At 41.0% G+C, this 23,248-nt stretch overlaps 1 protein-coding gene across 5 annotated transcripts in view; it reads right to left on the reverse strand.

Annotated features, from left to right (window-relative positions):
• Positions 1-23,248, reverse strand: part of gria4b (glutamate receptor, ionotropic, AMPA 4b) — a 155,354-nt gene that overhangs the window by 60,953 nt on the left and 71,153 nt on the right. For all 5 annotated transcript variants that reach the window (XR_001225179.3, XR_266961.3, XM_003453711.5 and 2 more), the window contains exons 4-5: positions 6,915-7,099; positions 270-323 (exon numbers count right to left, since the gene is read on the reverse strand). Coding sequence is in view for 3 of the 5 variants with exons in the window: in XM_003453711.5 (XP_003453759.1) it covers positions 270-323; positions 6,915-7,099 (239 nt within the window). In the remaining 2 variants the exon portion in view is untranslated. The remainder of the gene's footprint in view (positions 1-269; positions 324-6,914; positions 7,100-23,248) is intronic.

Raw genomic sequence — 23,248 nt, forward strand, 5'->3', positions numbered from 1 at the left:
ATTTGTAAATATATTTTAACAGCAGGAGCGGTCTAGCACTACAGAAGCAAAAAAATCCTACTGTTATCAGTTTTAACATCTGCTCCTTGAGCAAGGTCTTCAAATTTAACCACACACAGTCTTGAGATCAGCACCACACGGACTTAAATTACAACGAGCTGGCAGTCAGCAGCATGAGAAAGCAAGCCACAGATGGAGTGAAACAAATACGAAGGACAAAGAGAGACGCAAACAAACAAGGACCCTGACAGGAAGTGTCCGTCCCTCACCAGATTGGCCATGATGTAATGGTAGCCTTTGACGTGTTTCCCGACGCTGACAATCTGCAAGAAGGCAGAGCAGAGCTCAACGTTAATCTGACTGGATTACAGCATAACAAAGCTTAATTAAATTAAATGAGCATGTGACAGGTGAGTGCATGGGCATTGACACCGTGGGTCCATCGGATTTGACACTCAGACGATTGAACGTCTAAACGAATAAACGGGCGGTCACGTCAGTATGTAAACACTCCACACTTCGAGGGATGTGACAGATCTTCTCAACGCTCTCACTCAACATGCAAACAACCACACAGCTGCATCGTGGTGATAAAAACTCCTTTTGAAAGCTGACATCTGCTGGGAAATCCCACTGGACATCTAGGTAATAAGGGCGTGAATCAAGGAGAAAAAAGTGCTTTGAATCCCGGAGAAAAGCCAGGATCAGTATCAGGTCCCCGGCAGCTTAACTGCTGTCAAGACCCGAGCATCAGTTTGAACGCTCTCAGCTCCAATAGTCAAGATTACACTTAAAAAAGCCTTGATTACATCACAACAAAGACCTGTCCATATATTTATAAATGGCTTTCCCACAAATTATTTTCTCAGAAGAAAGAAGTTCCAATCAAAACAATTCACCAAGGATTAGCAATAAAGACAGTTTTCTTCATCCTCCTTCAGTTCTTCAGTCTCTAAGTGGAAACACAAGTTTTTAAAAGAGAAATAAAGAGAGTAAAGTTACCTCAAAGGAAAACAGTTAAACAGTTTCACAAGTAGGGATGCATTTAACTGATGTCCAGGTCAGATATCAGTCATCAGTGATTCATAAAGCTGGATCATGTGATGCCAGGATGAACTATGGGGCTCACGTCTGTGTAGGTTCACGGTCATCCAGGACACGGTCGTCTTAGGAGCTTGAAAAGAAGGTGACTTTGACGAGAAGTGAAACCTCTTCAACAAACTTAAAGAAGTCCACTCGCCTTCTGTTCAAGCTCCAAAGACTTTGGGGCTGATCTATGTAATTTAGTGTACTCGTTGCTAATGGTGGAGTTAACATACCATGGAGAAAGCCGACAGCATAGGATGAGTAATAGGGGTAGTAGGTATGAGGTATTTCACACCTGCCAGACTGAGAGCAGGTGTGAAATTATTTATATGTTTGCAGCTAGTTTTTAACCACAAATTGTGGTCTGGTAAGCTGGAGCAACTAAGAGGTTTCTTATTTTTATCCCTTCATCTTCTACCTCCTATGTGGCTCTAGTTGGGAAGGGGGAGGAGCCTAGCCTGAGATGGCCATATCTCCCTCTCCCCAGACACCTCCTGTAGGTCCTCTGAGTGGAGACTGACATGCCTAAAACATCTAACCTAGATGTTGTTCAATATCTGGCAGGTATCTTGTCAGTTCCTGCGGCTCCTTTCAATATGCCTCTAAAGTTGAGCCCAGGCACTCTTCAGAGGAAGCTCATTTGTGCCATGACATGTGACTATAGGTGAGGGTATTCTATATTCTTGTATATATTCATTTCTTATATTATGAAGAAGGCAGGGGTACAGCACCCCTGAACATAGATGGATGGATGGACAAATGAATATTTAAGTCTTAAAATAATGTTAATTAATTCCTGATATCAGATCTATACTTCTATCAGCACACAGCAAAGCAAAGGTGCTGCATCAGTGCATCCCCATTTACAAGCACAAACCTAATGAAGGTTGGCTAATTTAACAATCACATACATCTAAACTCAATCACATCTGCCCTTTTACACAATGTTATAAATTGCTGTTATCATATAGTACATGTTTATGCAGATGCTACTGTAGCTACAGAATAAACTCTGTAACTGTTGTTGTTAGAGGGACTCACTGCTGGAGAATTGGTGGCAAATTGGACAGTAATGATATGAAGGAAGATGAGTGTTTGCTGTTCCCTCACACTCTGCATCACTGATGGCTTTTAAAGCCTCTTCTGCCACTGAGGCCGTCACTAATGACCACCACGAGAGCGACCGATGTTTGGCTCACGTCTCACAGTGAGTCAGAGTAGATTTTCACATAATTTTCATCATTTATCGAATAAAGGCTGCTGCTGCTGCTGCTGCCACGCACTGAACAAACGCTGAATAATGAAGTTATTTCCTTTTTGCCCACATCTGTATATGAAGTGTTCTGCTGGGCATTTATTGTTGACTGAGGATCCAAGAAGTCAGTGCAGGACTGTCAGGGATTTGTCTTTATAAATTTTAATTTAGTTATATTTTCCCTAATACTCCACACGAGGGGAAAAATCCATGTAACTGACTCAAACTGAACTTTTCATAGCTTATTTAATGCTTAAAAAAAAGTTTACTGGTTGCCTTCTTAGCAGAATTAGCTGTATTGACACTCTCGATGTACGTAACAGAACAGACAACAGATAATAACAACATGTATAACATATTTGTGTTTCGTATTTAATTAAAGGTGTTGGGATAAATTATGGAATAAAAAGGGGATGGATAACTAGTTAATATATATACATGAAGAGTGACTATAAATCCATATAAAAATGCTATATAGATAAATGTACAATAGAACAAAACTGTATATCAACATGCTTTAATGCTAAAAGTAACACAATTCAGTACAAAGGTGCACCCTGTTGGTTATGTTATAGTGTTAAAGCACCTGACTGTTTACTCAAATGACAGACCAGCATTTTTTTCAATTGGCCAGCAGGGGGCGACTCCAGCTGGTTGAAAAAGAAAGCCTGACTGCACAATCGCTTATGAAAAAAGGATAACGTTTCTCGCTTAATTGGTGCTCTCAGGAAATATTTTCTTGATGTTGTTATTGCTTCACATTGTTTCACATCTCCTTTAATACAGCAGGATGTTCTTTTTGGAAACTGTGGTCCCATTTAGAGGGAAATTGAGACGAAAGCAGGATAAGCTTTGAAGTGGACAAATCTGCACAATATATTTAGGTTTTATTTTTACCTATATAAACAAAAGACGACTAAATTTGTTTTACTTTCTAAAAAATCAAAAGACAGCATTTATAAATTCTGACCAATCACAACAGCCCAATTTAGGCTGGCCAATGCCTGTGAGGATGAAGTCACTCAATGCAACAAATGCATTTTCTACTGAAAGAAGAAAACCCCAAAAGAAAAATGGACAGAATTTTATTTTTATGTTTCGTTATTACTTTTTAAAACACTTTAAGCTAACTGTGGCTGTGTTCCTGTGTTTATTTTCCAGCTATTGCACAAGTTGTACAGCTCATCTTGCAAATCAGTAACACCCCCGTCTGCAAATGAAGCAAGTTTATGTTCCTAGATTTTATGTTCTGATATTCAAAGTAACATCTGAAAGCTGTGATGCACCGAGTACTGACCGTGCTGGCGATAAGCAGCTAATGAGGCCTAATTATGTATTCAAGTCCTCATTCGGGATCTGGATATTTTAGTAAGCTATTAATGGGAGGACAGCTGGAATGAACACAGGCTAAAATAGATGCTTATGTCTCCGTCAGTAGTTCTGACCACTTCTACACAAAAACATTGCATCATTCCAAAAGCTCTCAATCTGACAGAACCTATCACGTCTGCTCTGGGAGACAACCTGTGCGCTGACATCAAGCAAAGATGGAGCGGGACGTCTGCGGCTCCGTGGGGGCAAAGAGGCACACAAACACTCGTGCATCTGCAAAGTAAATTGTTAGAACTATGACAGATGTCAGGAGTGGAGAGCTCCTGAATAATTGAACAATTACACAGACACCAGTTCCCCCTGGGAAAGATGGAGGGATGAAGGTATGAAGATGAGCAGGAGGAGGAGGAGGAAGAGGAAGGTGCACATCATATTCTGAGTGTGCTTTTGCCAACTAACACCACTGGAGATCAGGACAGACTGTTCTTACATTCAAAACTTCCTAATTAGCACATCCACACTCAAAAACAAAACGAGCAAACACTGAAAGGCTTGCTTGTTTTCTTTGTTTCTGACCTCCAGTTTTGACTGACTTCATTGTGTGAGTACAAAAAGCTTTGGATTTTAAACCGCATGGAAAATGCATCAAAAGGTATCTTCATGCATGCTCAATCATCCAGGTAAGTAAATCCAAAAGGTTGATACTGTTGATTTGGACGTAGCGTTTTCAGTGGGGGGTACGCTGGTTTGAGTGGGGAGTCAAGAAATCCATTTATGTGAAAAGGGAAAGACCATCTCTGAATCGAGGAGGGGGCCTGAGGGTAAATCTGTCACCATCTTACAATGCTGTGATTGCAGACATTCCCCAACTCTCTGACTGGTACTCATGGCCATTGATCAATGAGCTTTGATCAGTTTTTATTAATTTGTCTCTGAGAAAGTGAACTCGATTCATTTCAGTTTTATTAATATAGCTCTAAATCACAACAACAGTCGCCCCAGGACACTTTATATTTTAAGGTAAGAGCAAAATCTAATTGCTGGGAACATTATGTGACACGAATGTTTTAACATCTTAGTTCAGATCCAAAGTATCCCATTAAACAGCACTAACCAACCTAAGGTCTAAACTAACCAACCTAAGTCTAAACTAACCAACCTAAGTAACAAACTGAGAAAGTTGTAGATGGATAAATGGTAAAAATACTACATTTTTCAGTGGACTCTGGTCTGGCAGTACATTGGTAAAAATGCTCGAAGTGAAACATACACTTAAACCAATATAGTTTCTATGCCTGTTTGCAAACCAAAGAGCCTAAGAGCACCAAAATTTAAAGGAACCTGCAAAATATCTGCAAAAAACAGATATGAATGCTTGTTTTGATTGTATCAGACATGTTCAGCCTTAGGTAGTGCAACACAAGCTCCATGCAGTGGCATATGAGAGAGAGAGATATCTCTAAAACATGTCAGGACTCATCAAAGCTGCAAACAAGATCAAGTATAACTAACTGCATTGTTCATTTTTAAACCACGCGAATGTAATATTGCTAAAACTTAAACAAGGCCTAGCAAGGCAACAGCCAAGTGCCATCTTTCATCAGTGTGAAGTCTGTGAGACGGGCTGGTGAGCTCAGGCAGAGACGCTAATGGGAATTTGCAGCAGGCTGCAAAACACGGAATCAGATGAGAAAGAGAGAAAACATTTTTTTCTTTATATGCCCCGAGGGAAAACTTTCATTTAATTCATGAATGTGTTTTGGAGTCTAGGACCCAGTTCTTGCTTTACATCCATGGGAAACCATGACTGATGTTTTAAAACAGACAGCTTGGGTTAGAATTTTACCATTTGCCTTCATTTCTCTTCCAAATAAGTCTGCCTAACCTGGGGGTTTGTTTACAATCTGTCTGTGAGTCTGACTGTTTGCATTTCTTGCCTCATTGGACTTTATTTTGTCGGGACGTTGAATGTGCCGATGTTTGCAATGATTCATAACAGGATCCTGTAAAAACCACAATCAGACCCAGGTATTATCACTTAAAAAGGACATCTTGGGAAAACATCCGGCTCTGCAGTTTCACTTTTGGCCTCTACTAGAGAAGTTCTGCATGATTCAAGGTTAAAAAAAAAATCCACATTTATCTGAAACGAACTGTTTTAGCTCCTCCCCCTGTTAGAGGCAATTACCTTTCTTCTGATTGGCTGCACCTTGCATATAGAAAATTTGGACGTCATGTGGGTGGAGCTTCTGAGCTTAGATAGATGTATATCCCTGAGATGACCAACACTGTGGAACAGAGTGTTTATAGCAGTCAGAAGCCTGAGCTTTTGGTTTACAGCGATTACTTGAACATACAATGGCCTTATTATTTGCATTTGTTGCTGTGTTTAGGATGAACATACCCGGCTGTAACTGGATGTATATAATGGAAAATAAGGAAAAGCATAATAGGCCCATTATTTTTTATTATTTCTTTAAGTACTATTAGAGGAAAAGACTACAAAAACACATAACTTCAGTGCAATCTATGTTTAGAAGATGACATACTGAAGCAATTGTAAATGTTGCCGTTTAGAAACCCCCCCATATGTTTCATTTATTCTGCAGGTTAAGGGTTAGATTTGCTAAGCGGGCACGGAGCATTATTTAAATACAAATACACAGCCAGTTAATTTTGTTAATAACCAGAAATTCCACCAACAAGCAGCACAAATTAGTGGCTCAAAAATGAGAAGGCGTGATGAAGGAGCAAGTAATGTAAGAATTAAAAAAAATATAGTGTAAACAGAGGTTCATGTGTGGGTTTCTCTCTGAAAAAAGTGTGGCAGCTAAGCTGAACTGTGGCTGAGGTCCTGAGGACTGAGACTCAGGTGGAGCGCAGAGTTATTCCAGAGGAGAGTTGAGCTGCATCTGTGAATACCATCAGACCCCAAGCTGTGCACATGTTAATGAAGATGTTATTATTGAGCTACACTAACACAGTCCTGCTAAAACCCTTTATTTTGAGAGACATTTCAATTAATTTGTAAAGGATCTGATACCAAAAAAGAGTAAAACGTTGCTTGATGTTTGTACACTGCTGGAAATAGCTGTGCACAAACCATGCATGAGGTTTCATTGAAAAAATGGAAACTTCCATTTGCTGATTCTCCACAGGTAAAAAGGACAAAGACGACCGAGTAATTGTGGTCTGCTAAAACAAAGAACAACCAAATGCTGATGCCAAAAGCTTGCATCACCTGTTCCATCATGTTCTGCAGTCTCTCAGCTTCCACGTCGATGACAAACTTCTTCTCCTGTCGCCGGTCCAGGTCCTCCAGCAGTCGCCGGTAGTTGGCATCGTTGAAGTTTTCCACGCAGATGGCGCTGACTTGCCAGTTGTTTTGTCCTGCCTTCTCCATGATGGCCTGCAGGATGGCGTACCCTGATGTAGTCAGACACACAGGACAAAACAGATCAAACATGGAAGGAAGACGTTCAGGTAAACGCTGTTCATGTATTCACAAACCCATTACTCTAGTTTTGCCAAAGACAAAACTAGACACTGTTAGAACAAGCAGCCAACACGCAGTTTTTCAAATAAATTTGGTGAGTAATTAGTTAGTGTCTAGTTTGTGTCTGTTAAAGATCAACCACTAAAATCATCCTTATCATACACGGTCATCGTACCAGTTCTGCCTTTCATGTGGTTTTTTTGTGACCAGAATAACTCAACTCCGCTGAAATCATCACATAGTGCAGAGAGAAAGAAAGAGACTTTTTTTCTGGATGGGAGCGGAGATGCATTTTGTCCTGTTTATCTCAAACACAAGCTGAGCGATATCAATAAAGTTTTGTGTTCATAAAGTTCAGCTACAGGCCAGATAACATTTATGTGTTTGTGTGAATTTGAATAAAAGGCTTAAAGCTGCCGTGGATTTTCCTCACAATCAGACACATTATGTTGTCATTCAGTATTTATCACCCAAACACACTGTGTGTCTCCTCGAGGCCTCACAATGTGTTGAATGCATTTTCTTCCCCATGAAGTGTTTGTAAAACTAGATTTTAAATATTTAAGAACCTGCATTTGAAAAGCCAGAGCTCTCCTCTGCCTTTTCCGGGTCTATGTTATTTTTTATGGCCTGTTGGTTTTAAAAGCACAAAACTAAGTGACAAAGAAACTCGGTCAAAAACACTTCCCTTATCTGCTCAGGAGCTACTACAGTCAGTTGACTAAGCAAGAAAACACTTGCTTACACTTGCGTGAGGCTGCAAAAGCATTGTGTCAAATCCACAATAAGACAAACTGTCTACAAGTGGAAGAAATTCAAAGCTGCCTCTTCTTTCTTTAAGCGTGAGTATCCTGCAGAGATCATACCGAGAGTACAACATGTAACTTTGAAAGACACGAGAAAGAATCCACACCTAATAGGAAAGTTTGTCCAGAAATCTCATATAACACATGTGCTCATGTGTAAAAGCATGAAAGACCTAAAGACAAAAAGACCAGCTGGATAAACCCAAACGGCATGGGAAAATCCACAGGACGGTGAAGAAAATTCATTTGACATGTTTGTTTTAAACATTTGTTTAAAACAAACATGTCAACATCCTGACCCAGAGGCCAGCTGAGATGCTGAGGCACGAGAGGTGTTCAGTCAAGACATCCTCAAAACACTGAACTGAAACAGCTCTGCAGGAGAACTTTTCCAAGATTCCTCCTCACAGCTGTGACATCCGAGCGTTTACACAGGAAAATGTCTCGTGTTGTTGTTGCTGCTGAAACAGATTTGACAAGTTGCTAAGTTCACCGTTTTCAGCCTGTACTGTGATTGATTACTCAGCGTGTTCAATAAAGACACGACAAGTACAACATATTTGTTTAGTGAAATTGTGTTTATCTATAAGTTCATAAGTAATGTAGTGTTTGGCCGGCCCGGGCATATTAATGGGTGCCCATGTTTGTCTGGTGGCTCATTTTAGGACTTTTTAATTTTTTATTAGTCGAAGACAGCCGAGTCAAACACAGTTTGGGTAAGGGACCACATATAGTCCAGTTTGATCTCAATTTGATCTAAAATTACTGTGAAACATGTATTTAAAAAACATCGCTCATTATCTTTTTTTTTTTTTTGAAAGTTTGAAAAAATAAACTTTATTGCAGGGCTGACACAGACAGACAGACAACCATTCTCACTCACACAGTTACAAATTAACCTAAAGTGTGTCTTTGGACTCTGGCAGGAAGCTGGAGAACCAGAAGAAGCCACGCAGGCACAGAGAGAACACACAGAAAGGCCCGAGCCAGCCCGTGGATTCAAATGCAAACTGCGAGGCGATGGTGTTAACATCACACCACCATGCTGCTGAAACTATAAGACAAACTAAAGACACACCTTACCCAGTGGGCTTTTTGCTATACACAAAAGCATAGCAGTTTTGCATATATATGTAGTATAATTTACTTAACAGAAGTCAGTTCATTTTCCTATTATTGCTTTTTGCTTTTTTTGGCCATTTGACAAACAAAAAGGTATTTTAAACTTGTTTAAATTAAACACGTATTACAAATCACAGTCCAGGTGATTTGGCAGAAGCCCAAATCTCTTTTTCCTTGGATGCCAAAATTGTTTTTATATGCAGGAAGAAATCTTATTCTGAATCCTTATCCTAAAAAAATAGCCAGAAAATAGAAGCTATTTCTTTGTAAACTACTTTTCACATTTAATGAATGATTTATTTACAGAATAAATGGCCAGGCTGAGATATATTAAGATAAACTAAGTGGTTCTGGTTCTTATTTAGCAATTTTTTATTCTGCCTGAGCACACAGAGCGTTTTATACTACAAGCCTCCTTCACCCATTCTACAGTAAGTGATTTCTGTCAAACATTCAGACTGCGATAAATCCATCGGGAGCAACTCTGGGTTCACCGTCTTGCCCAAGGATACTTTGGCATGCGGACTGAATCAGCAGGGGATCGAACCACCACCCGTCTGATTAGTGAATGATCTGCACAAAGTGCAGTTTCAGAAATATATAAACTTCTCATTTCAGGCTTTTTTTAATTTTTATGTCTTTATGACCGAAACATGCTTTGAAGTTTCTCTCTCGTGTAAAGCTGGCATCTTCACAAAGTGAACAGCAGTGCAGTGAGTAATTTTACAGCATCACAGGGGTGGCTATGGGGCTTTGTCCCACGAGACACATGTTTGACACCCCTGTTCTATCTTTAGTGCTTTTACAAGTCAACAATCCAATCACTCAGATTTTGAAAGTGCACCAGCTGCTCATCAGCTAACCCCACCATCCCCCGTCTCATGTTTTCCCTGCTGGCTTGCTCACTGGCAACTGGCCACATTGCCGTTGTGGTGGTCCTTAGTATCATTTCACGTCCACCATGGAGAGGATGACATTAACAACCCCGCCACTGCAGAAGGGCGACAGTAGTCCTTCTCCTGCAGCACGTCACACGAGGCTGCAGAGCCGTCACCAGCCACAGTACAAGAAGGTGGAGTTGGAGCTCATCCGCAGGATGACAGAGCAACAGGAGAGCACCTCTGGTATTTCATTTCAGAAATAATTCCATTGGGGTTTACAGTCTGTGAAGGTTCTCAGTCATCCAGGTCATCGTAGTCAAAGGAGTTTGCAAAGAAAAGCGTCTGGACTTCTTTAAGTTGCTTGAAGACGTTTCACCTCTCATCCGAGAAGCTTCTTCAGTTCTAAGGTCAAATGGCCGAGAGTCCCAGATTTAAACCCAGTGGGAGTATCCCCCCAAGGAGGGACAAAGGACCCCCTGGTGATCCTCTAATCACATGCGCCAAGGTGTGAAAGCGGGTGTGGGACCTAATCAATTGGGGTTTACAACCTTTTTCTTGCAGCAGTGACTGTCAATAATTGTGTTTTTACGCACAGTTAGATTCATATTTAAAGTTTAATAACTCTGTCTTGCTACAGTAACAGTCAGTGCTCTCTGAATTTTAATTATAGTCCTGTACATGTTTCCTGAATAAACTGAAGTGGATTTCTTCCAATCTACAATATGGTATGTTGAAGCACATGATGCGATAAAACATATTGTCCATAATTGCTGGTTTGAAACACAAACCGGCTTTTTGCTGGCTCGATGTCGCTGGCAAGACAACCGCTTTCCCATGGAAAAGAAACTCTTGTGAAGCTTTTATCCTTTTCCAGCCAGATCCTGGCTTTTGGTCTCGCCAGTCTCTCTGAGTTGGATGCAACACGAGACTCTGGAGGAGGAGACCATCGCTGTCAGGTTTGTGTATGGAGAAGATGAGTGTCAGAGAGGAAACTAGGGAGCTGTGAGGGCGGCTGTTCTCCAGCAGGAACAGATGTCCCCCTTAAACGGACCCTCCTGGTGGCCATCACAATCTGGCAACCCGTCTCCCTTTGCTCCCAATTAGTGGATTAACCTGTGCTCTGGCAACCCAGCTCCCTCTCCACCTTCTCCATCCCCTCCCCAGCCCCTTGCTCCCCATTAGAGGGTTGCCTGTGCCAGGAGGGAGTGCTGGTTGAGGCAACACACAGACACACAGGCATGCATCGTGTCAGTATGTCCCCAGTAATTCCTACGGGAAGAACTGGTCATGACAATTTGGCTGTTGGGGAGTCAGACCCCACACTGGAGTGACTTAGTTCTCAATTTTAACAGGAGAAAATTGGAAACAGGAAACTCAGAACGTGGTTCGATTCCTGGCTCAGCCCATCAAAGTGTCGACCGTGGAATATCTGGGAGGGAAGGAGTTTCATGATGTGAACTGATTCGTTGCTATGGTGTCGTCCTGTTGCAGCACCACACTTGAATTCAGTGAGCTCTTTAAAACGTACAGGGCAGGTGCTTGAGTTTATACAACTGTGGCAATACACCTGAAAAGGTGTGGCCCAATAATTTTGTCCATATAATGTAGTTCTTGACTGACTTACATACTTTGAACTACCCATGAGGTGGAACAACTAACTGTATTTTTAGTGTCAATATTCCGAGGAAGTTTCCTTAACATTTCCTTCGTGGTAAACGTGCCTACCTGCAGACGGAGAGCAGCTATACACATAATAGAAAGGACAGAGTGCGGAGGGCGGGAAGCCACAGAGGAGGCCAAAATCACTCCCTGTGGTAGCTGCAGCTACTACACAGCTATTGACCGAAGCTGTTTGAGCTAAGCTCCCCGCCTGTGTGTTCCTGTCAGTGTGTTTGTCGGGTTCTGAAACAATAGTTTGTCATCACAGTGGTGTGCTCCTATCAGGAGAAATCCTTTTCATCAGGATTATCATCATATTTTTGGTTTCGAATCCTGCAGTTTGCTGTCTCCAATTATAGTTATCGCTGCTAGATATGTCAAGGTTTTCACAGCAAATACACAGTTTAGAATAAAGGCAGTTTGTACCTGCAAATTTGCACTTTGCAAAGTGCTGCAGGAGTCATTTCTAAAGGCTTTAAATGAGTTATCATTCTTGCAATTCCATCCTGAAATGCAGATAAGGGTAACGAGCTTTAGACAGTCTCATATTTTGTTCTACAACGTTTTTCTCCCACTCACACATTTTTTTAAGTTTACGTGCTAATAACTGACAGTCACAGACAGTGGTTCAGTACATTTATAATTATAAAAGCAGTAGATTTTTGTGGAACATTCCACCCCCTCGTCCAAATGTGGTCTCTTCTTGCTCTAAAGAAAACCTTAGATACAGATTGGCTGTATTTAAGGTGCTAATATTGAGGTTCAAAAATTCAAAATTATTTCACAGTCTCTGGTCACAGCCTAATCCAGGTAAGCACCTATGTTTGCTTTTGTAACCACATGTTTTTGTACAATTATTCTGAATAATGCAAAAGTGAAACGTTAGAGCTCAGTTCACTGTAACTGGCAGAATGTCAGTTGATTAAACTCTTTTAAAATTCAGTTAATTTTCCTTCCCTAGCAGGTGGATGTAAAGATAGGTATGTGTGGATATTTATGTGTTTTTCCATATGTTTCATACATGGAAGGATATCAGTGTTGGAAACAAAGATAAGATAGCTTGAGTGTGCTCCATCTAGTGGCCAAAATGGAGATAAAGGCAGGTGATGCTAACTGGAAAGTGTTGCTGGAGGGGGAAGACACAGACTTTGACCTCACATCCTCTGGTCCAGACCTCTACAGGCACTGCTTTTGATTTTAGATAATCCTTAGTTAATTTCCCCAATCCTTGATTTCAGTTTAGTTTGAATTCTTGGAAACTCTGTGTTTATTTTTTAGAATGCATGCTGGTTATCCCAGCAAAGTCTCTGCTCTGTGGACCTTGGATTAGATGTGACGCATTAGATGTTTGCTGTTAAGGGCATTAACCACTGTAATTTATAGTGGACAAATCCATCCTTGAATATTGGTCCATTATCAGTAGATATACAAATCGAGGGATGAAGACGTTAATTAGATGTTAGCAGATTCTAAATCTACACATTAAAAAGACTGCATTGACAATATGAACTGTTTTCATGTCATTATGGACATTGGTTGTGACTTTGTTCTAACTCCATGTTTTTTTTCAACTAACCCCAACAAGTTGAGCTGTTCTCCAGCCTTGCGAACACTCGCTATGTGCTGGTTGAAGGTTTGAAAATGAAGATGACATCAGGCTGGATTTGGTCACACACATCTCAGTATTTAGAAAGCAAGCGTGTTAAAGAAGCATACTTCAATGCCTTATATCTCAGAGAAAACAGGTCCAAACTTTCTAAAAACTAGCAGTAATCTGTCTTTTAGTGGCTCTGAAACCTTTAAACTACATCATAAGTCTCAGAATCAGGAAACACAGCCACCCCTAACCCACCAGATACAATTTAGCAGGGCGGCTGAGTGTGCAAGAACATGATATCCCATTGTGTCCTGTTGTGCCACATGCTATATGCAGCGCTGGGACAGGAAGCTGCAGCAGTGGCAGCCCAGGCAAGTAAAGTGTGTAAAGGGCCAGCTGATTACCAGCTGATAAATGAGTGGCCCCGGGGTCGTAGTTGGAGCAGCAGACAGCTGCAATCAGCATCAGCGTCGAAGACACAGCCGCTGGCTGATGCGTACGCTTGTTGTGCTGATTGGAGCAGAGCCGGACACTAGATGGAAGCAGCTGCAGCCTGTGGAGAGGAAAGTGAGCGCACATCTGGATTTATGTACAGCGTGCGATTTCTTCCTCTCTTCCTTTCATTCCGCTGAGTGTCAGCGCATGTGTACTGAGCCTCCATCCTTCCACTTCCTCCCTCATTGAATCAGAGCTTTGCTTTCGCCTCTTCTTCCTCTTCAGAGTGTACACAAAGAGGCTCGGAGCTATTCATGGCCAGTACACACTGCTGATACCAGTCCATCTGCTGGAGACCTATCCTTCTCCTCCTTCTGTCTCACCTCATTTATCATATTAATTCCTTTCTTAGTCTCTGGTTTCCTCTGATTTTATTCCCTTTCCTTGTTTCCTCCTTTGTCGTTTTCTCACCTCTCCTCTTGCCTGTCATCCCCTCTCATTTCCTTCCCTCTCCCTTCCCTTTTGTGATCTCTTCCCTTTCCTCCTCTCAGCTCTTGTCTCCTCTGCTCTTATTTCCTTTCCTCTCTGCTTGTCTTCCATCTCCATTTGTTTCCTCTCATTTCGCTTCATTTCCTTTGCTTTATATGTCTCATTTTATTTAGTTTTCACCTTTTTCGTTCCTCTCTGTATGTCGCTCCCTTTAATTTAGTCTCCTAATCTCTAGTTTCCTCTCCTCGGTTTTTGTTTGTCACTTCTTGTTTCCTTTTATTCCTTCTCCTTTCCTCTGCTCTTGTACTCTTGTTTCCTCCCTTTATCTCTTCTTTCCTTCTCTCCAGTCTCTCCTACTCTTGTTTCCTCTTCTCTATCACTGTTTCCTCTCTTCTCCTGTCCTTTTTATCATCCTTTTGTTTCCTTTCCTCTTATGTCTGTCCTCTTACCTCGATACCCTTATTTATTCTCCTCTCATTCCCTCTTTCTTTTATACTCTCCCTGAATCATTTCCTGGTTTCTTTTCCTATGTTATTCCATTCTTTTTGTATTAACCTTTTTATCATCTTTGTCTGTGGTGTGTGTGTATATTTATGATGCACTGGAAAGCTCACAGGGACAGCATTCACTATAATCACACACACACTGTTACAGTATCCAGCCCCTTGTATCTCTGTTGCTTTGATGCAGGGAATCAGACTGGCGCTCATTGACTCAGCTCAGCCATGCGTGGGCTGATTCTACATTATAGTCAATATGGGATGAATGCCTGCTCCTGTGTGTGAGAAAAATCCTGAGGCCAGAGTGCTGCAGCCTGCACCCAAAAGCCTTCTGAAGAGCAAACACAGGCATGCGGAGAGAACACTAATGCGTACGTAAAGACTCGAGCGGTGCTGACGTATCTGCACACACATTCATTCCCTCTGACAAAGACGTAAAACCTTGTGACATATTTAAGGTTTAGAAATATGCAAGTCTGCCTCATCAGAACGCATTGCTTACTCACAGTGGGACTTGGATTAAATGTGTGCAGTATAATACATATGGCTGAAATTTAGAAAAAAGAAATACTCTGAGGGATGGTTCCTGAGCTTCTGGTGATTCTGCATTTATATTCTGCCTTTGCAGTCCAATGCAGAAATAAGGACTCATGATTTTTAGGTCTGTGAAAAGTGCTTGTGCAGAAATTTGCTTTCATGCTGTACAAGGCAGGAAAACAAATTTTATATAATCAGCTGAAGGTGGTCAGGGAAATGAAGGCGAGAGGAAAGCTGAAGTAAAGAAATGAAAAATACCTAAATTAAAGGAAAATAGATGTTTATTTGTCAATAAACAGATATTTAGACCGTTAAAGTGGACCTATCATTTTTCCCAAATTTTCTGTAATATATAAGCTGATGAAAGAATAGATTTCAATTAACGAAGTCAGTGTCTGTACAAGTAATCCTGAAATTGTATATGTTAGTAATGAGAGTGTATATCACTAAATATTGGTCATCGCAGGCACACTTGCTGCTCAAATCTTCAGTTGACACTGCAGTCACGCGCATCTAGAGACTGGTTGGTGACTTCCTGGCAACCCCTGGTTGCTAAGGAAGAATGAGTATTCCTTGACAGGCTGGCGAGCGCTTGCTAGCTATCACTGACTAAAAATGGTCACAAAGAGGGTGTTGCACCAGAAACCTTGATGTGATTGATTTTTGTGATTGTTTGCAAATACTCGCTAAGTAACTAGCGAGTGAAACAGAGACTGTTTGCTTTCAGGGTAAAATTTGCTGAGACCAACACGTTTAAAAATGTGCAACTTTTACTCTGAAGGTAAGAAGCTTCTGTTTCACAGTTTTACTACCACTTAGCAAGTAGTTGGTGAGGATTTGCAGAAAAGTTGGCATCTTTCATGCAAACTACTGGTGACCATGGCAATTACAAGGAGGTTTTTGGTACAGTATTGTGTACCTATTTTTGATCACTTTCACATAAGCAACCTCAGGATTATATCATTTTCCATAGCAACCGGTTGGGGTAGTTGACGAGTTTCTAGATCTGCATGATAATTCTTTAATCACTGATTTCACAGTGACTGCCAGGAACCTCCTAGAACCACTCACAACCCATTCAGGGCATACTCACTTTTCACTAGCAAGCAATGGTTACCAGGTAGTCACCAACTGGTCTGTGTAATTTGGGTTTTTTGGGGAGTAGCCACTGAAAAGAAAAAACAGTGTCTTAAAGCCTAAAGATAAGATTCAGACAGAAGCCTAATGGAAGGGGAAAAGGCCAAGTGTAAGAAAAGACAGATTTAAAGAAAAAAGAAACCAAACAAACTGTGAATCATGCAAAACTATTCTAGTGGTGGTCCCAAAATAAAAACACGAAGCCTGGAACAACAGCATGTAGAAGCAATAATAACATAGTAGGTATGCTTTAAATGACAACATCTCAAATTGATATTACGTAGCTTGTTTCATCGACGTGTCAAAGTGATGATGTTCTGTCATTCAGACACAGGTTATATTTATCTTAATATTCATAAAGGATTTACTCACACACCTCTGACAGGCCAAGTCTGCACCATATAATATCACGAGACAGGAGTCAGAAGAGTTTGGCGTCTTCTTTAAGCTTTGGTCTCGTCTTTTGGTGAGCTGAGGTCACCAAAAGAACATGAACACGATGCAGGAGTGTAATAATGTCCCTCTCCACTAATGGACAGCATGCGTTCAGACTTGTGCTTTGTTACAAGTGAAAAAACTTTCACGTTCAACACATTCAGAAGCCATCACACTGATGGAAAGCAGCTTGTGTCTGCAAACCGATTAAATTGCTGGCTGAAGCCTGATTTCAGCACCATGGACAGAGCTCAAAGCAGCGCAACTAAATCAGAAAACACATCTGACCTCCTCTCATTCAGTTTACATAACCCATAAAGTCTATACAAAGAAAGAGTGCACCATAATTAACTGAAACATTTGCAATGCATTGCTTAGGAAGCCGTTTTGATTGATGTTTCCAATGTGTCTTTTCAAAGGCTGATGGTTTATGTTGGTCCTTTTTTTTTCTTTGTTTCATTACCGAGCTGGGCATTAGAGTCCTTTACACTAGCTGTTAGGACATTTTTATTGTCTATGATGGTTAAAACAGGACAGTTTAAACTGAAGAGAAATGCTCCCTTGGTCTGGTTTTGCGCCGCTTTGTCGTAGTTTGACACAAACCAGGGATGAATGAAACGTGCAGTTGTGGATTTTATCACGCCTCGGGGTGTCTTGGTGTTTGTTATTATTGTTATTATGATCGCTGCTTTCTGATGTAACGTAGGTAGGTTTTGCAATTGTCCAAATGTTCCTGGATCTTTCGCTTTCTACGTTTCTCTCGTCTAGGTTGTTCTTTTCCTTTCTTTCAGTTTTCTTCTATTTTTCTTTTAAAGGTTAGTTAAAGCTTGAAGGCTCCTCGTATGTCTTTCTTTGTTAGTTTCTTCCCTCCCCTGTTGCCTTGATTGAGTTTACCTGTGCCTTATTATCCCTCTATAAAGCCTGTGTGTTCTCCCTCGGGCTTTGAAAGGTCTCTCTACGATTCCCAAGTCTGTCTTTGTGGTCTTGTTTTCACTGCTATGAAAGAAGTTATGTGATTGATCATTTTAAATGTCTGTGTATTTTATTTTATTTTATCAGGGTTACTTAAAAAATATAGACAGATTATATGAAAAGCTTTAGCAGCGGTGCGGCTTGACAAAATTTAGAACTGAATCACTTTGAGTCAATTCAGATTTGGTCATTTTGCTGAGGGCAGAGGTTTTGCATTCTTTTGTCTTACTTAATCATTTTTCAGAAATCACTGTGCACAGATTATTGCTACTTTCGCAGTTATTTCATTTCATTTTTATTGGCCTGCATTCATTCAACTTCATGAACATGATGAATTTTACCAAAGGCCACACTTTGAATTCATATGGTAATCTTGAATGTCTTTATATATTTCAATTACATGAGAACAAAAAGCAAATAAGGAAATAAAAAAATGTGAATGTATCCGGGATGATCTTGCAGTCGCAACACACAAAATAAAACTGTGGCTTTCCTTATCTAAGGCTACACATCAGTGGGGTCGCCATTTATTTCAGGGAGAAACGGGGTGACTTTGTGAGAGAGGCTGGATTTTGTTTGTTCACATTATTTATATATAACTGCAGGAGGGACACTGTCTGCACAGAAAGCAAGGGCATTAACAATAAAGTGTCATTTTCTACTTTGTGGACTGCTGCTTCCCCACCCATGCTGTTCATCTGTCCCACCTGCTTTTTGCTTCAGTGGGCACGCAAATTTTAACCTTGCAAAGTGTTCGCGTTTCCGCTAACGTGTCTCTGCTGAACTGTGTGAGCAGCTTCACAAAGCCGACACGCACCTTTACTTTTATCTATGAAAGTAAGGCTGTGGAAGTGGCTTCGGATTCTTTCAAGCATTAGTTCACGATTATCTATTTATTGTAGCATGCTGGGGTTTTCTCCATTTTGTAACATAAATGTGAAAAATATCTCAGCTCTTGGAATTAAATTGCTCTTTGGAAGAGATACCGTCCTGTGCAAAAATCTTGCCCTACCCTTTATTTTTTTATATTTTGCTTCCAGTTAGAAACACCTTTGTGGAACTTGTTAAAGTGCTCTTGAACTGTAGTTTTCCCAGCTTTCTGAAGGTTTCTCAAAGTTCTCATTTTGATATTGGCTGTTTTTCACTACTTTTTTGTTCAGTCCTTGCTCCTGACCACTTTAAGAAGAAAGTTAAGCCACTTAATACTGACCTACGAGTCAGTGATTAGTTGAGCCAAGGAAATGTCAAAGATAGCACAGTTTGACAGGCATAAAATTATATTTTTGCACCAGTGAGGTGATTCCCAGAGACTTGTTAACCAAAAACTTTGCATATTACACATCTGGTGTGCGGTGTGTCCTTAAAAATTTGAAGAAACTGGACAAGTGGAGGACAAAAGAATGAGAAACAGGCCTAAAAATAATATACAGGATATGAACAGTAAGGAAAAGTTGTGTCCAGCAAATCCAGTACCTGAGAGTTGGCACTTCAGTTAAACCATTAACTGTTTACCAAAGTTTTATTTGGTTAATTAAAAGGTCTGTGTTAGGTCTGTGCAGTGGTTGCAGTTCTTGCACTTACAGGACCTCCTAGGTTTTAGGTCTAACCTTGCTTGCTGGCTGTTGCTGGAAATGGCTGCATGCGTAGAAAAAAACCACCTGTTTTACTGAGAGGACAGCAGGGTCAGCTGAACTGTGCATTTTATGAAGTCCACCTGCTGGAATACAAGGCACATCCTGCTGCACTCACACCGGCAACATAAAAAAAACATATCCACAACATCATTTTAGCGGCAGTTCAAATTTCAAAGAAAATTTCCAAATAAAGCTGACAGCCCCAACTTTCAGTAACAGGAACACAATGCAGACTAAAGTTCAACACATACTGAGCAATGTTTTCCAAGTGTGTCTGCAGAGTTTTAGACATCCGTCAGTCATCTGTCACCCGGAACAGATACGCTTGTGTTTCTGCAAACACAAACAATCCACATCAACTCTGACAGGCGTCTATGTGTCACATGCTAATATGATACCCTCTCTAATTATCTTATTCCATAGTCTTTTGTGTTGTGAAGCATGTATCCAGCATTTTTCACAAAGGCATCTAGTATGGCTATGTGTTAAATCTCTACAGGAAGACAAATTCTCAGCCTTGTTCGGCATTGATCTGGGATCACCTGTGTATTAATTATCTGAATACCGATGGGTACTTAAAAATCAGCTGCTTTTTAATGTTATCAGCACGTTGAAAGGTTGTTTTCGGTTTTCATATTGCTAGGAAGGGTAGGCCAATCGATCTAAATATCAACAGTATCAGTACCATTTCTTGTATTGCATCGATACTTTAGGTTTAGTTGCTCCCCTCTATGCCCAGGACGTTGCTCCAATCAAATCAAAAAGTAGACATCTGTACAAACGGTGCTCACACTTTGCTCCTCCCCCTTCTCATTTGTCACTCCTGCAGTGAGTTAGGGAAAAAGAGCATCCTGTCGAGATATTTTATAATGAAAACACTGGAAACAGGAAGGAAATTCTCTCCTGTGAGATCAACGATTTCTAAAAACACATGAAAACCCCCCCACAGAAAATAACTTTTTTTCCCCAAAACGAGAATGTGAGCTGTGGATTGGTTGCTGCCAGGTTGCCTTGTGATTGCTCCGGAAGACACTGACTTCTTTGCAAAGACTCGCTTATTATTCGCCTGATGGGAAATGCAGAACATTTGCCTTCAAAGTAAAAATTGGGCCCCACTGAGCCACACTTTTCAAAAGGCACAACTTTTATACTGAAGGTGAACGTCGACATCTTCCATGGAAAACTAAAGGAAACTTTTGCAATGTGCAACAAGAGCAATTGCCAGGAGATATTTGGTGCAGCATATATGTCTTTGCAACCAGCTTCACCTAGCGACTGTCAGAAACCTCCTGCAACCACTAACCAACTGACTGGGGAAAATTCAGTTTTCCCTAAGGACTCATGGTTGCCAGGCTTGAGACACCTACTACACCTCTCAGTGCTCGATGGATAAACATGAATTGGTGAATTCGATCCTGAAAAACGACTGACCAATCAGGAAACAGAATGTCCATAGACATCAGGTGCTTCAAACCAGAAAAACATCAACAACATAAGAAAAGTCTGGACCTCACATGTCACAGCCCATCAACCCTACAGCATTCAAATGGAAATTTTTGTTGCTGTTTAAACACAAAAACAGTTTTAACACTGCTCATTACTATTCACTTTCACAGTAGCAAAGAACTGCTTTCACTCAATGAGGTTATAACGACCTCCTAACCTTCTAGTAGGTGATTGTCCTCACCTCTTGATGATTTTTATGCCACTGATACTGAAATTGCATGTTATCTTAATTCCGGTCTCAATAATCCTGAGCTTGAAGCCAGACCGAAGCTCCAGAAAACACAGAAAAGCCACGTTTTGTGTCCTCAGCCAGTCTGTAGGGCAGCAAAGTCGTACAGCTGGGAACCTTTGTGGTTTTGGAGGATACTTGATCAGATACATGTCGGTTTTGAGAGGAGTGGAGGCTTTTTATCCAGTCAAGCATGTATGACTTCAGATAAGAAAAAGAGGGAGGGAATGAGTTGTTCTGAAGGGACGCCATCCCGATATCATCCTCACTCTGCAGCCCCTGTATAGCCAATCTGCTCAAACAATCACTGCAGCAGGGAGAAAGAATGAAGCCCTCTGACTACCTTCTGGAAAATATATGAAAGCGAGATGTGGAGATGTGATCCAAGCAGCAGCCCATATCCATTCTGTCTTGTAATGGAAATGCGACACGGTGGGGTGAAAAAGTAGAAACTTATTGACTCTGTCGGTGTGTGTGTGGTGACTGAGAGGCAAAGATTGGGTGGGTGAAAGAAAAGAAAGGAAGAATATGGAATAAAAGAGAGAGACACGGAAGAGTGAGAAACATATACATGAGACGAATACAGAGCTCGCTTCCTCAGGTGTGGAACTGAGCCAGAGGGAGAGAGGTCCAACAATGTCCACAACACTTCCAACAGCAGCTGCGCTGCAATATTGATCGCTCGATGGCCACAAGACAAACTGAGGACAAAAAACAGCCATTATTTCAGAAGCACATCCATTCACACCTTACTGTTCACCGCACAGGGGGCATGAGGAGAAAACATAGGAGATATGATTGAGACCTCAGAGATTTCTTTCTGATAAATGTTACTGCCTCACAAAACAACACTTTGTGCACATCTGTGTGTACACAGAGGATGTTTTTTTCTTTAACTTTTTAATGACTTTTGTGCACCACTGACTGAAAGACCGTTTGCATGTTTATTTTTATTTACCTTTCCAAATTTTATTTAAATGTAAGAAATATGTTTTGTTTTAATTATGATTTACTTTATTTTCTTATATTTCTGGCTGCTGCAGCCGTCTGCCTTTATCTCCCCCCCGTGCCTAGTATTCCCCTCTGTAACATGCTCTGCATTTCCTCCTTCACTACATCCATGAGTCTTCTGTGTGGTCTCCTTCTTAGTCTTTCCATTCTGCCTAGGCAGCTCCAGCCTCAAAATCCTTTTCTAATATATCCAATCTCTCTCCTCTGCACATGTCCAAAACATCTGAGCCTTGCATCTCCAACTTTATCTCTAAACTGCTCCATCTGAGCTATCCGTCTGATGTACTCATTTCTAATCTTGTCCATTCTGATTGCTCTTCAGCTCTGCCACCTCCAGCTCGGCCTATCGTCTGTTTGTCAGTGCCACCATCTCCAAACCATACACCATAGTCACCTTCTGTCACAAATCACCCCTGACACTCACCTTCACTGCACTCTCTTCTTCATCTGTCCCTTTGGCTGGTTCATCCCAGGTGTTTAAATCTTTCCATCTTCTTAACATGCTGGTTTCCTCATTAATACGTTTCCAGCTCTATTCATAATCATCCCAACCAGCTGCACATCATTTCCAACTCAATCTCTCTGTAGCCAGTCGATACAAGTCCTTTTCTTCTTCAAGTCCAGAATCAGATGTGACTAATCATAAGCTTTTTTTTTGTCTTTGCCTCCTCTCTCTCTGCTGTAGACCTAGCCTCCCAGTAATCCTGTCTACCTGCTTAATCCACCTGACTATCCCACTTTTTCTTTGCTAACCTCTTCCTCTGGATATTTCTTGCACTTTCACATTGTACCACCAAGTCTGCTTGTCCTATTTCCTCTGTAATAGGACAAACACTCTCTTGGCGTATCATTCTTCCTTCTTCAACTTCCACCATTTAATCTTTGCCTCTGTCTTCACTCGTTTCCTCTTCTTGATGTCCAAAGTCATCCTGCAGACGATCAAGTCTCTCCAACTGCACCTTCTGCATGTGTTCACCTTCATTGACCTTTCTACATCACCCTATGTTGCTCCCTCTTCTTGAAGGATGTGTTCACCGCAGCCATTTCCATCCTTTGCAAAATCCACTACCATCTGTCCTTCCATATTTTCCTCCATTGCACCTACACAAGACCTCCTCATCACCTCTGT

Source organism: Oreochromis niloticus, linkage group LG10 (genome assembly GCF_001858045.2).
Source record: "Oreochromis niloticus isolate F11D_XX linkage group LG10, O_niloticus_UMD_NMBU, whole genome shotgun sequence".
Taxonomy (NCBI): domain Eukaryota; kingdom Metazoa; phylum Chordata; class Actinopteri; order Cichliformes; family Cichlidae; genus Oreochromis; species Oreochromis niloticus.